The sequence below is a fragment of the Marmota monax genome, unplaced genomic scaffold (genome assembly GCF_021218885.2).
Source record: "Marmota monax isolate L192 unplaced genomic scaffold, Marmota_monax_Labrador192_F-V1.1 WCK01_AAM20220418_F8-fsc00007, whole genome shotgun sequence".
Taxonomy (NCBI): domain Eukaryota; kingdom Metazoa; phylum Chordata; class Mammalia; order Rodentia; family Sciuridae; genus Marmota; species Marmota monax.
The window spans coordinates 12926194-12941289 of record NW_026692781.1 but is presented as its reverse complement, the minus strand read 5'-3'; the positions used below and the strand labels follow the sequence as shown (position 1 = coordinate 12941289).

At 37.8% G+C, this 15096-nt stretch overlaps 1 protein-coding gene across 4 annotated transcripts in view; it reads left to right on the top strand.

Moving 5' to 3' along the window:
• Ccdc141 (coiled-coil domain containing 141) overlaps nucleotides 1–8660 on the top strand; it is a 196143-nt gene extending 187483 nt beyond the window's left edge. For all 4 annotated transcript variants that reach the window (XM_046447264.2, XM_046447263.2, XM_046447265.2 and 1 more), the window contains 2 exons: nucleotides 3426–4282; nucleotides 6724–8660. In XM_046447264.2, coding sequence (XP_046303220.1) covers nucleotides 3426–4282; nucleotides 6724–6991 — 1125 coding nt within the window. In that variant the 3' untranslated portion in view covers nucleotides 6992–8660. The remainder of the gene's footprint in view (nucleotides 1–3425; nucleotides 4283–6723) is intronic.
• The last annotated feature ends 6436 nt before the right edge of the window (nucleotides 8661–15096 follow it).

Below are 15096 nucleotides of genomic sequence, written 5' to 3'. Positions count from 1 at the left end.
CGCCACGCCATTGCTGAGGTTGGCTTTGAATTCACAATCCTCCTGTCTCAGCCTCCCGAGCCACTGGGATTTGAGGTGTGTGCCACCACATCTGGCTGAGATGATGGGTACTTCTAGGTTAGTGCCTTACATATCATTTGCTGCAATTTTGGAAAGTCATTAGATAAATATTCATGATAGCACTCTTGGTAAGTGGAGAAATAGGAGATTGGTTGGTGATAGTTGTACCCGCAAGTTATAAAATTTCTATAGTTTCCAATATTCTTATCAATGATATTAATGGACAGAGGAGATAGGAAATTTTAGTTGATTAAAAACTCACTACAAATCAATGGTCCATGTGGTTCTGGTAAAAACATGAACTGATTCAATCGCTTTAATAAAAATTTATCACAGAAATTGAGGAGGTGATGATTTCTCTGATTATTCCCCATCTGGAAAGTAAATATTGAGAGGGTAACATTCATTAATAAGTTGAAATGTTTCCAGAAAAATACTTGAGAAAGTAATAAGTCCTCTTGGTTTTAGTAGACATTATCTGGTAGCATTATTTTTCTGTGAAAAGAGCTTTTCTATTAGGAATTATAAGAAGTAAAAGAAAACAAACCCACTAATCTTTGGATTCCCTTAATGCATTGACACCAAATGAAAATAAAACAGGATTTGCGAATTTGGTAGCCAGTAAAAGCCAGATTGGAGGGTGTGACTTGGACTTTTCAAACTTCACACATGTTTTAGATAGACCTGTCTACCCAGTCACTTTGGTGCACAGCTAGACAGCCACAGGCTTCTAGGGGTGTTCATGCCTTAGAGCCACCTGGAACATACCCATTTGGTGGAAGGCAAATCCCAAGAGAGAGAACCTTAGCCAGAGATGAACATGATTGGTTCCTTCTTCCACGCTCCCAATGAGGTAAGTCATTCCTCCTGGGTAGAGATTGAGGAGGAGGAAAGTGAGTGGCTTGGACTTTTAGTCAAGTTTCTTCCTTCAACTTATAAAATTTCAGACAGTTTCAAAGGATCATTGCTCTGCAGAGAGGCATAGGTTATGGGAAAAGGTGTTAAGGGATTAAGACCTGAATGTCTCTGCTCTCCTGGGAAGGAGCTTGAGCTCACAGGAGTCAGACCTCTCGAGTTACCAGATGATGAAAGTTCTGGGAAGAAGAAAAACTAGAGATATTTAGTACAAAGAAAGAGGTTTAGAGGTTGCAGGACCAATTCTCCAAATAGTCAGAGACCTGTTGAAAAGGCTGCTGAGCTTCCCTCTTTGTAGGCTAAAACAGAATCCCTGGTAGAAACTGCAAGAAGGCAGGTCTTGGCAGAATATAGGAAGACAGTCTTAAGTAAAGCACAAAATTCTTAAAGACAGCAGCCTTTCAGGAAGTTTTCAAGGCTGGCAGACTGGTGTGAGGAAATTCTCAAACTGACTAGGCAGTTGGATCAAAGTCCCTATGAGAAGGAAAATAAACATTCTAATTTTAGGAAGAGATGAAGAGAGAATTCATGCTAAGCTATGGTAGGACAACTAAAAGAAGTAGAGATATTATTTACTGGATGTGTGTTTATTTAGTAATTTGAGGGTGTTTTTTTTTTGTGTGTATGTGTGTGTGTGTGTGTGAGAAGGGGTCTATGTTACCCCATCTAGCCTCAAACTTGCAATCCCTGCCTAAGCCTCCTGGGTATCTGGGCTTCCAAAAGTGGGACACTGCACCTGGTGGTAATTTATATTTTCCTTTTCTTAAATAGGAGGGAATTTCAAGAACTTCTGGATTTTATGAGTCTGATGTGTGACCTACTGTGCTAACCAGGCTCTGAACTTCAGGGGTTTTAGACCCAGAATTTAAACTTCTACTAAATGACCAAAAGAAGGCACTTTCTGTAAACTGGGCATATGTTTTCTTTGAGGCAAGCTCATCTCTTGGGATGGTGGAAGGAGCGCTGCTTGGCTTCTACTCTCCAACCCCCAAACAAATTTATTTTCTAAAAAATCATTTATAAAATGGCAAGGGCAGGACTATGGGCTAAAATGAGAAGTGCAAAGTCAAGGCAAGGGATGGCTTTCTTATGTCTGCATAGAAGCTACAGGACAAAAAGTAGTAAAGGTAAGAATACACCCCAAATCTTAAGGAGAAGCACTAAAAAAGTGTGTATAAAACAATCAGACTGCTTAGATTAAATCAACTTTAGCTTCAATGTTTTTTCTAGAAGGGACATGTGGGCCTCTCCTTAAAACCAGAGATAGATGTGGATTCTGGGAAGAAAGACCAGGACAATTCAAGCAGGAGGGGTGCTGGGAGGCAGTGCCAAGTGTCCCTCCTTATATCTTGGCATGCCGTCTTGTGAAATGTGTGATGTGATTGCACCGCTAGTCTCCGCCTTGCCCACTAATCAAGTCCCCAAGTGCAGTGACTGGATCTCCTTTTCCTTATCAGGTCATCCCTGCAATGCCTAGCATGGTCCCTAGTACATAGTAGAGCTTCAACAAATATTTCTCAATGTAAGAATAAAACCAGTCATTAAGAATGGCTTTCGCAGAATACAACAGTCACTAATATGGCATTATGTAAAAATGTGGATGTGTAACCGATGTGATTCTGCAATCTGTATTTGGGGTAAAAATGGGAGTTCATAACCCACTTGAATCTAATGTATGAAATATGATATGTCAAAAAAAAAAAAAAAGAATGGCTTTCTCTGTATGAGGTACCTAGAGTAGCCAAAGTAGCCAAAGTCTTAGACAGAAAATAGAATCACAGCTGACAGAGTTTGGGGAAAAGAGAATAAGGATCTGCTACTATCTGCTAGGTGCCGAGTTTCAGTTTGGAAAGATGAATTACTTCTGGAGATGGATGGGGCTGTTGGTCACACGACAATATGAACACTGGAATGTGTGCATAAAAATGGCTAAAATGATAAACATAATGTTATGTTTAAAAACAAGGGATAGCTTTCTTTGAGAAAGAAGAGGGGTTATTGTGAGAGGGTCTGAGGGATCATGTAACAAGGTGAACTACACTTTAGGAACTATATGTATACATGAGGTAGAGATAAACCAGACCAAAGCCAAATTTGCTGGATAGGGAAGACTCCTCAGGTCACTGCTTCAAAGATATCGATCCAGTCCAACCCCTTCATTGCAGATGAAAACTGGCCTTCTCTCTTCTATTTCACAGGGCCTGTCACATTTTACACAGGGACTGGAGGTCAGTGTGATGATTCTTAGTCATGGGACGGGACTGTTTCCAGGGTAGGCAAAATAGTTTCAAGTTCCACGTTCCCTGTGCCAGCTCCCTGGGCTTTAACTCACTGGAGGCTTTTTTTTTTTTTTTTTTTTAATGAGCCTCTCGCAAGTTGAGTTTCCCTCTGATTGAAACCTGGAAAAAGAAAAGTGTGTAACTAACAGTTTTGGTTTTCTTCTCTCCAAGGATCAGGAGCAGGTGGTAGATACTTTGGCCATTGTTGGAGCAGGAGAAGATGGACTTCTCCAGAACCTGAGGCCTCTGTCCTCTGCCGAAGAGAGCAGTGTCCAGGGCCTGCTTCAGCCTGAAGATATGCTGTCAGGAGAAGAATATGAGTGTGTCTCGCCTGATGACATCTCCTTGCCTCCACTCCCAGGAAGCCCCGAGTCCCCCCTTGCACCTTCAGACATGGAGGTAGAAGAGCCTCCCAGCTCCTCCCCCCTAATTCACATCAGCAGTTGCAGGATGCAGTTGGGGACCAGTGGTCCAGGGGAGGCCCAGGAATCTGCTCTTCCACCACCCGTTGCTTTTGCCGATGAGTGCAGTGAAAAGAGAGAAACATTTTCAAGTCATTTTGAGAGGCCTTACCCCCAATTCAAAGCTGAGCCCCCACTCACCTCCGGAGGATTTCTGGAAACAAGTTCTGCCTTATACAAAATCAGTGCTAAACATCCGGAGAGCATGCTGAGTGAAGTGCATGAGAGAGCTTTACAGCAGCACCCTCAGGCTCAGGGAAGTTTGCTAGAAACACAGGAGAAAATGCATGCTGATCATAACGTCACTAAAACCCGAGACAGGCTGCATGCTTCCCCTGATGCCCTCCAGGGCCTTGACTTTCCATCAGGCAGCAGCAGGGGCTATCAGAGACAAAAAATGTTTCCCCAAGAAGAGATGAGCAGCACATCTGCCAAGAACAGCGTGGTCAGCCTCGCTGGCCAGGCACCAAATTTCTCCAGGCTCCTGTCCAATGTAACTGTCATGGAAGGTTCTCCAGTGACATTGGAAGTTGAAGTAACAGGATTTCCAGAGCCTACACTGACATGGTGGGTAGCCTATAATGATAAGCCATCAACAAACAAACCCAACCCCTGAGGGTGTTATTCTGTGTGTGCTAACCTAAAGGTTTAGGGTTTGCTGGCTAACGTTCTAGACACTGCCACTCTGCATGATCAGCTCTCACATCTCACTTCCAGTGCTCATTTTAGTAGCAGCATGGTTAATACCCTTAAGGAAAAAAACGTAACCCGATACAGTAATAATTTAACAGACTCCAAAAGCACTGCAAGTTGGTCGCATTTGTTTTTGTTTTCAGTTTAATGTTCCTCATCTGAAGATTGTGGGTTGAAATACTTTCCCTATTGTCTGTTTCTACATCAGCATGAGATTTTCTTGGCTTAACACCCCTTATGCAATTAAAATACATGAATCTAGGTTTTCTCCTTTCGTTTCACCTGTTGTCTCTTTCCAACAGTCACACACGCCTCCTTTGTAATATTTGTTTTACTAAGATTTCTTCTTATAAATTTCTTCAGTGTGAGAGGTGGAATAAGAGCATTTCTTTCACAGTTGCTCCAGGAGACAGCTAACAAACTCATTTTTGAGAGGTATCATAAAAGCTGAGCTGTGACCAATATCATTTCACTCTAGAGATATCATTATTTTTCAACCTATTTGTTTTAGAAAAAGTAAACTGTAGGTTTTAGGTTTTGAACCTCTACTGTCATTAACTGCAAATGCAGTTCTAATTTCTCAGTATGGGGATTACTTTTAAACCTTCAAAAAATTTTCATCCTTAACTAGATTTATTTGAGTACAACATAAGTATGTGATAACAAGTTTCTACTAAGATAAGTAAGCTTGCTTTTATTTAGCAATATATTTTAGTAGACATTAATAGTTTCAGTTAATGTGTGTGCCCATTGATAGTACATGAAGTATGAACGAGGTACCCAAAGAACTTACAAGAAAACTTGGGTTTCTCAAATTTGTAAGGAAAACCACAGTTGTGTGTAGTGCAAACTTTGAAATTTTTTTTGGCTTTATTTTGTTGATTTTACATTTGCATGTTTTTTTTAATAAGTCAAAAAATTTTGTATTTTTGAGTTTAGAAGATATTTAGTTCCTTATTAAATATCGATTCACCCCAAAGAAAAATGTTGTCTGAAGTCTTTCTTGTTTTGGTCTACATGAATAAACAACTTGGTTAGTATATATGGCTGAAGAACTACTGCAACATATATATTGTCGGAGAACCATTGCAAATGGTGGAAATATTTTGCCACCAGATTTACAAAACTTTTGTTCAGTGAACAACTGACAAGTTATCAGGGAGACATACATTTAGTATACTCAGAAAACTTCAAATCCCTCACTTAGGCAATGGAACAACAACAAAAAATGATTCAGGTTAGTCATTAATCCCTGTGGAGAAGAAAGTGGATATAAATAAATAATCAAGAATGTAAAAGTGAGGGGAAAGGGAAAAAAAATACAAGGGGGAGAAATGAATTACAGTAGAGGGGGTAGAGAGAGAAGAGGGGAGGGGAGGGGAGGGGGGATAGTAGAGAATAGGAAAGGCAGCAGAATACAACAGACACTAGTATGGCAATATGTAAATCAATGGATGTGTAACTGATGTGATTCTGCAGTCTGTATACGGGGTAAAAATGGGAGTTCATAACCCACTTGAATCAAAGTGTGAAATATGCTATATCAAGAACTATGTAATGTTTTGAACAACCAACAATAAAAATTTAAAAAAAAAGAATGTAAGATATACAAAATAAATTATTTGCATTATAAAAAGGTAAGTGCTCATGTTCATAGGAAACTTTTAGAAATATGTCATGAGCAGTCAAAATCCAATTACATAAATGCCTTTTATAATGAGAAGCCATCTTCTCCTAATGAAATTAATTTACAAAAATTAAATGAACTCATTTCGCCAGGAAATGATGTATAAGTCGCTTCCTCTACTAGGGCACATTTGTGCTGTTATGTAGATCTGATGATACAAATTGAGGGGCAAATGTGTCTCACTCCAACAGAGAATCCAAGGCAGCGTCACAGCTGCTGCTCTGTAGCTGCAGAAAGAGTGAAGCAGGTTGAATGTGAGGGTGTCATTTCACACTCTTGGTAATTATCACCAAGAGCAAATGGTGACCCAGTGTGATCAGATGGTTTGGTTTCTTTAAGAGTAGCTGGATATCTGAATTTTTACATGTAATATTCCAATTGTTCAATGTTGTCAAACTTAATCTTTCAAAAATATGATCTAAGCCAATCAGTGTAACTCTCTGACCTCCAGTTGCCAACCTCTGCTTGAAAGATAAACAGCCTCCCTGGAATATGTCATAGCCATGAAAGCTCCTGCTAATCCTATAGAGCACTATAGAACTCTTGAGCTAATTTGCAATTTGTTAGAACTTGGGAATGATGTGAATGAATCGTGATCCTGACTTTAAAAACTGACTCTCTGCTTTAGGTACAAGAAGGGCCAGAAATTGTCTACAGATGGGCACTTACAGGTTTTAAACAAGGAAACAAAGCATTCCGTGTTCATTCCGAAGGTATGCAAGGCAGATGCAGGCCTCTATGTGGCTCGGGCCCAAAACTCTAGTGGCACTGTCTCTTCCAATGTCGTCCTCCACGTGACAGGTAACCACAGGTCGCCAATCACAAGGATAAACTGGATAATGCTGTGTGTCATCTATGTCGGTGTATCCCTAATGTACTGGCTACTCACACAGTGACTGTGGTGTTGACCTTGATGGACATCATTCTTACGAGCCTACAGGACAATATGGTTGTTTATTTTCTGGCATTTCCTACAAACCACCCCCAACAAATGTACCTCCACTGTTGCCATCTTGCTTGTTGGACTCATACCTCTGCTACGTGAAATCATTGAATTTTCTTTACTATTTACTGTAGTTGAGGAGCTTGGTAAATCATGTGCAGTGGATAAGAATATATTTTTGTACTCTAGAAAGAAATGTGTTTAATATAATATGCAGCAAAATGAGACCCTACTTATTCCCTCCCAATTTAAGGACATGCCAGTGAAGGCTCACTTAAGCATAGAAATGCTAGCTAATTTTCAGATCTAATCGTTCTATAATTTATTTCTAATTGTACTCATAAACACCTCTTTGTAGGGCATGACAGTAGAAATAGTGAACCAAAGTTGTGATTTTTTCCATCATGCATTAGCCGTCCCTCAATTTTATTTTTCATATCTTGATCTTATTTGCTGGTATCCATTCTATGTACTTTTGATATAGACTACATTCCTGAAGCTATGTCACTATAAATAATCATTCCTCATGTTGATTTCATGGGTCTGACACTGGAGAATAAATGCACCATCAACTCCACACGGAGTTTCAATCTTCCATCAGCTCTTCATGTCATAGAGCAAGATGGAACACAGGCAGCAGGAATGGACCCACAACACACCTGTCATTCCATTGATATGTTTTGGGTATCCATGTAAACAAATGCAATCAAGTCCTCCTGCTTCTAATCTTGACACTGCTGCTGACCACTTTTATGGTCTATAGCAATGCACCTCATTGCCTCAGTTTCCCATTTGGAAAATGGGTTCTTCATCTCTACCTCTCAGGCCGTTGAGGATTTTCATTTTGTGCTTTGTAAAGATTTAGAAAATAGAAAACACATCTGTGAAGGCTGAAGGTTATTTTACTGTTTAATACAATGCATCATCACACTGGCCTGCTACTCACTACTCTCTTTTGTTCAGATGCTGTTTTTTTAGAATATTAAATTAAAGGAGTGTTGTTAGTATGTAATTTCAAACTATTCCCGTAGGGAAAAATGATAATTTATGAGTTGGAGCTTAAATTTCTTTCTAATTTTTTTAAGATTACATTCCTTTCAAAGACTTGAAATTAAACTCAGGAGGATAGATTTAGCATGTTCTAGAGGGAAAGTGGGTAATAAGATGGTATAAGATGAATTCTAGCCTTTTAAAAAATAATTATCACTGTAATATTGAAGAATGTTCTATGTCTTTCTGAAATACATTATTCAGAAAAGAAGGTAATCTTTTTGTTCTTTTAAAAAATAAGAGACATTTTGTTTTTATATTTTACACATAGTCTGTCACGCTAGGGCAAAATCTTTAGTTGAACGAATAATTCATTACAGATTTTCGATGAAGGAAAGGAATTAATTATATTTCTGGAAGACTGTCTCCAAATAATCAAAATATTTAAGTGTAATATATTCAGATTGGTATTAAAAAGTTACTGAATGTTATCTGATCATGTGAAATGTCTAGTCAAGTAAAAACTTGGCATGTTCTTTCTTGTGCTCCATATTCAATTTAATTAAAAAATTAAAACTCTTAATTTCCTTCCAAATTTGACAGAAACCTATTAAAATCTCATATGCACAGCATCCTGGGGAACTCATGGTCATTTAACTCTCCTATCATTTTTGTCCAACTTCAAATATTTTACATGTTACCCAGCCATCACTGTCCTTGTGGAAGCTAAGGAGTAAAACCTATTCATGTCCAAAGAAGGCAATCAGGGAAAGGTAACAAATTCTCTCTTCACAATTTTTCTTTCTTATTAATCTGGTAAGAGCTCCTTTCCAATTTTATCAACTTGGTTTAATTTGTGTTTGGGGATTTTTAAGGCATTGGAATTACACTTTTGCAGTACCTGTTGCATTCCAGTCAATGTAAACTTTTTGGGGAGCAGATTAGGGTATATGTTCATCCACGATATATGACTAAATAAGGTATGTAAAATACCCCAATGTACATATATGTATGAACATATCAACTGAGCTCAAATACTAGGAAAATATACTGTGATGATATTAAACATATAGTTTGAATAACTTTTTGTGTATCTACCTACCCTTTGGGTTACTCACACAGCAGTAAAAAAAAAAAAAAAAAAAAGATAAGCCCTAAGGTTATTCTTCTGATTACATTTTAATTTCAAAACTCAAGTATGATTTTTCCTTTGTGCTAGGATTTTTATCTTGTTCAAAGAATTCTCCTTAAGAAAGTATATACTAAAATTACTGGTTAAAAATAGAAGACCCGGGAAGTTCAAATGGTGTTTTCATTATGGTTTATATCATCTCATTCTAGAGGAAATTATGAACTATCAGTAATATCAAAATATTTTCAATAAAAAGTTAAAATGTAAAAAAAGATTTAAAACATATGTACTTAATGGCTTGAAGTAGTGCAAAGAAAAAAAAAAGCACTTACTCAGCTTCCTATAAGGCAAAAATCATTTCTGGTTCTGATCCCCACCCCCCAAAAAAAGGATGTATAAACATGTGGTAATAGTTTTCACACTCAATTCCAGGAAGAATTTACTATAGGAATCTTTAAAATTGGATTGCTGAATGTTTTATAATATCTAAAATATTTGAAAAACAAGCAGAAAAATGATATAGCTATTCTGCTCAATAATAATAACTATCATTTATAAGACTTCAAATAGATTATTGCAAGTTTAAATTCCCTCAGGTAGTATACCAGGCCTTTCACTACCGGTCCCTCTCTTCCCAGTCTCTATTCCATCCTCTTCCATGCCAATACTCTTATGAATTTGATATTTAACTTCAGGTATGTACTGTATTATGTTCTTCTGCCCAACCCTTTTTTTTCCTGGAATTCCCCTACTACGTTCTCCCCTGTCTTCCTGTGACTCAACTCTTGCTTATCTTCTGGTTTCATTTGAGACATCAGGAAGCCTCTGACCTAACAAGTCCAGTGTGGATATTCCCACTATGTGCATTATCAGCTCCTAGCCCGTACCACGTCCCTCAATACACAGCATCAAAATCACATGTCTGAGCATCTGTCTCCTCCTGCTAGACTATGAGACCTTTATCAGCAGAATCCATGACAACTCTGTTCATTATATTCCCAGCACCTAAGACAAAATCATGCTCAATAAATATTTCTGAGTTGATTGTTGTCAAAGGTAGACAAAAATAAACCTAGCTGTTTTTCTTTTTTAAAAAACAAATATCTTTTAAGAAATATTGGAGAAGGAAATGTCCCCAACTCATGTATATCTTCCTTTTTATGTACATGAGTTGGGGACATGATTGAAACATTCCACTCAATGTACAAAACTTACACGTAAACCCTCCAAATCCTTTAGGCTAGACCGTGATTAGAAATAAAAACTTAAAAATAGCTGATTTCTTGAGTTAAAATAATAGAGAGGATGGAAGAGGGAAGGTCCAGGATCATTGTGTCAGCATTTAAAGCAGGTGTAATAAGGCATAAATCATCATCAGGAGTAAGGGACAGGATGGCATCTCCACTCTCTGTGACCAAACCCAAACAACCCAAACCAGAATTTGTGTACTTCTTTAGAACACTACAATTATCAATATTTAGTTGCAGCTGGGGCTCAGTAATCTGGCTATGAACAGATCTTATTTTAAACTAGTGTATTGTAGATGCTTGTAAATACATACATTAAAAAAAAAAAAATCCAAGACCTTAGAGTATTTGAATTCCAAATGACGTAAGGGAAGACTATTGGATCTTGTCCTGCTTTCTGTTTGTCTGTATTCATGACAATTTCTTACTAAAAATTGCCATCTGAAGCTTTTAACATTCCCATTATACATACAGCATTTTAAGTGTGGCCATGAAATAAATTAGTTGAAACAAAATAAAATACCTCCTCCCTGTGCAATCTGATGTTGTGCATTTCAATGCAAATGCCAAAGCTTGACAGACTGTTTTCCATTTATAATAAGCAGAATCTTGAGCTGTACCAGAAAGCCAAAAGATTCACATTCACTAAATGAAACAGTGTCCTGCTTAAAGCAATAACACATCATTTTCTCTGCTCTCATCACAGGAGATGAGATTTAAACATTATCTGCTGCACATGAATTCCGTCTCCAAACAGAAAGCACAAAGCTGCTTTTGGCCTTTTTCTGTGAGTCTCCTCCACACCACTGTTCTTGGGTTGGTGAGTTTATATACCATGGTGAACCACCCTAGCACCATGGTGAGGTTGAATGTATGGTATTCCTCCCAGTGAACACATCTTGGATTCAGAGTTTGAGTGCTGGATCAGCTGGCTCTTCTTTTTGTTCAACAGCAGTTTCTTTCTTTTTTTTTTTTAAACTTCTTTGCAATTTTTTTTATTGATTGTTCAAAACATTACAAAGCTCTTGACATATCATATTTCATACATTAGATTCAAGTGGGTTATGAACTCCCATTTTTACCCCAAATACAGATTGCAGAATCACATCGGTTATACATCCACATTTTTACATAATGCCATATTAGTAACTGTTGTATTCTGCTACCTTTCCTATCCTCTACTATCCTCCCTCCCCTCCCCTCCCATCTTCTCTCTCTACCCCATCTACTGTAATTCATTTCTCTCCTTGTTTTTTTCCCCATTCCCCTCACAACCTCTTATATGTAATTTTGTACAACAATGAGGGTCTCCTTCCATTTCCATGCAATTTCCCTTTTCTCTCCCTTTCCCTCCCACCTCATGTCTCTGTTCAATGTTAATCTTTTCCTCCTGCTCTTCCTCCATGCTCTGTTCTTAGTTGCTCTCATTATATCAAAGAAGACATTGGCATTTGTTCTTTAGGGATTAGCTAGCTTCACTTAGCATAATCTGCTCTAATGCCATCCATTTCCCTGCAAATTCGATGATTTTGTCATTTTTCAGTGCAGAGTAATACTCCATTGTGTATAAATGCCACATTTTTTTTATCCATTCATCTATTGAAGGGCATCTGGGTTGGTTCCACAGTCTAGCAATTGTGAATTGTGCTGCTATGAACATCGATGTGGCAATATCCCTGCAGTACGCTCTTTTAAGGTCTTCAGGGAATAGTCCGAGAAGGGCAATAGCTGGGTCAAATGGTGGTTCCATTCCCAGCTTTCCCAGGAATCTCCATACTGCTTTCCAGATTGGCAGCACCAATTTGCAGTCCCACCAGCAATGTACAAGAGTACCCTTTTCCCCACATCCTCGCCAGCACTTGTTGTTGTTTGACTTCATAATGGCTGCCAATCTTACTGGAGTGAGATGGTATCTTAGGGTGGTTTTGATTTGCATTTCTCTGACTGCTAGAGATGGTGAGCATTTTTTCATGTACTTGTTGATTGATTGTATGTCCTCCTCTGAGAAGTAAGTCCTCCTCTGAGAAGTGTCTGTTCAGGTCTTTGGCCCATTTGTTGATTGGGTTATTTGTTTTCTTATTGTTTAATTTTTTGAGTTCTTTGTATACTCTGGATATTAGGGCTCTATCTGAAGTGTGAGGTGTAAAAATTTGTTCCCATGATGTAGGCTCCCTATTTACCTCTCTTATTGTTTCTCTTGCTGAGAAAAAACTTTTTAGTTTAAGTAAGTCCCATTTGTTGATTCTTGTTATTAACTCTTGTGCTATGGGTGTCCTATTAAGGAATTTGGAGCCCGACCCCACAATATGTAGATCGGAGCCAACTTTTTCTTCTATCAGATGCAGAGTCTCTGATTTGATATCAAGCTCCTTGATCCATTTTGAGTTAACTTTTGTGCATGGCAAGAGAAGGGGATTCAGTTTCATTTTGTTGCATATGAATTTCCAGTTTTCCCAGAACCATTTGTTGAAGATGCTATCCTCCCTCCATTGCATGCTTTTAGCCCCTTTATCAAATATAAGATAGTTGTAACTTTGTGGATTAGTCTCTGTGTCCTCTATTCTGTACCATTGGTCCACCCACCTGTTTTGGTACCAGTACCATGCTGTTTTTGTTACTATTGCTCTGTAGTATAGTTTGAAATCTGGTATCGCTATGCCGCCTGATTCACACTTCCTGCTTAGAGTTGCTTTTGCTGTTCTGGGTCTTTTATTTTTCCATATGAATTTCATGATTGCTTTATCTATTTCTACAAGAAATGCCATTGGGATTTTGATTGGCATTACATTAAACCTATAGAGAACTTTTGGTAATATCGCCATTTTGATGATGTTAGTTCTGCCTGTCCATGAACAGGGTATATTTTTCCATCTTCTAAGATCTTCTTCTATTTCTCTCTTTAGGGTTCTGTAGTTTTCATTGTATAAATCTTTCACCTCTTTTGTTAGGTTGATTCCCAAGTATTTTTTTTTTTTGAGGATATTGTGAATGGGGTGTTTTTCCTCATTTCCGTTTCAGAAGTTTTGTCGCTGATATACAGAAATGCCTTTGATTTATGTGTGTTGATTTTATATCCTGCCAGTTTGCTGAATTCATTTATTAGTTCTAGTGGTTTTTTTGTAGACCCTTTTGGGTCTTCTAGGTATAGAATCATGTTGTCCGCAAACAGTGATAATTTACGTTCTTCTTTTCCTATTTTTATGCCTTTAATTTCTTTCTTCTGTCTAATTGCTCTGGCCAGTGTTTCGAGAACTATATTGAATAGAAGTGGTGATAGAGGGCATCCCTGTCTTGTTCCAGATTTTAGAGGGAATGCCTTCAATTTTTCTCCATTCAGAATGATGCTAGCCTGAGGCTTAGCATAGATAGCTTTTACAATGTTGAGGTAAGTTCCTGTTATCCCTAGTTTTTCTAATGTTTTGAACATAAAGGGATGCTGTACTTTGTCAAATGCTTTTTCTGCGTCTATCGAGATGATCATATGGTTCTTATCTTTAAGTCTATTGATGTGGTGAATAACATTTATTGATTTCCGTATATTGAACCATCCTTGCATCCCAGGGATGAATCCTACTTGGTCATGGTGCACAATTTTTTTGATGTGTTTTTGTATCCGATTCGCCAGAATTTTATTGAGGATTTTTGCATCTAGGTTCATTAGAGATATTGGTCTGTAGTTTTCTTTCTTTGAGGTGTCTTTGTCTGGTTTCGGAATCAGGGTGATATTGGCCTCATAGAATGAATTTGGAAGAGCTCCCTCTTTTTCTATTTCCTGAAATAACTTGAAAAGTATTGGTATTAATTCTTCTTTAAAGGTTTTGTAAAACTCCACTGTATACCCATCCGATCCTGGGCTTTTCTTGGTTGGTAGTCTTTTGATTGCTTCTTCAATTTCATCCATTGATATTGGTCTGTTCAAATTGTGTGTATCCTCCTGACTCAGTCTGGGCAAATCATATGACTTAAGAAATTTATCGATGTCTTCACTATCTTCTATTTTATTGGAATATAGGTTTTCAAAATAATTTCTAATTGTCTTCTGTATTTCTGTAGCATCTGTTGTGATATTCCCTTTTTCATCCCGTATGTTAGTAATTTGAGTTCTCTCTCTTCTTCTCTTCATTAGCATGGCTAAGTGTCTGTCGATCTTATTTATTTTTTCGAAGAACCAACTTTTAGTTTTGTCAATTTTTTCAATAGTTTCTTTTGTTTCCATTTCGTTGATTTCCGCTCTGATTTCAATTATTTCTTGCCTTCTGCTACATTTGCCGTTGTTTTGCTCTTCCTTTTCTAAGGCTTTGAGATGAAGTGTGAACTCATTTATTTGTTGGTTTTTCCTTTTTTTGAGGAATGACCTCCAGGCGATGAATTTCCCTCTTAAAACTGCTTTCATTGTGTCCCATAGATTCCGATATGTTGTGTCTGTATTTTCATTTATCTCTAAGAATTTTTTGATTTCCTCCTTTATGTCTTCTGTAACCCATTGATCATTCAGTAACATATTGTTCATTTTCCATGTGATGTAGGATTTTTCCTTCCTTCTTTTATCATTGATTTCCAGTTTCATTCCATTATGATCAGATAAAATGCATGGTATTATCTCCACCCCTTTATATTTACTGAGGGTTGCCCTATGGCATAATATATGGTCTATTTTTGAGAAGGATCCATGTGCTACTGAGAAAAAAG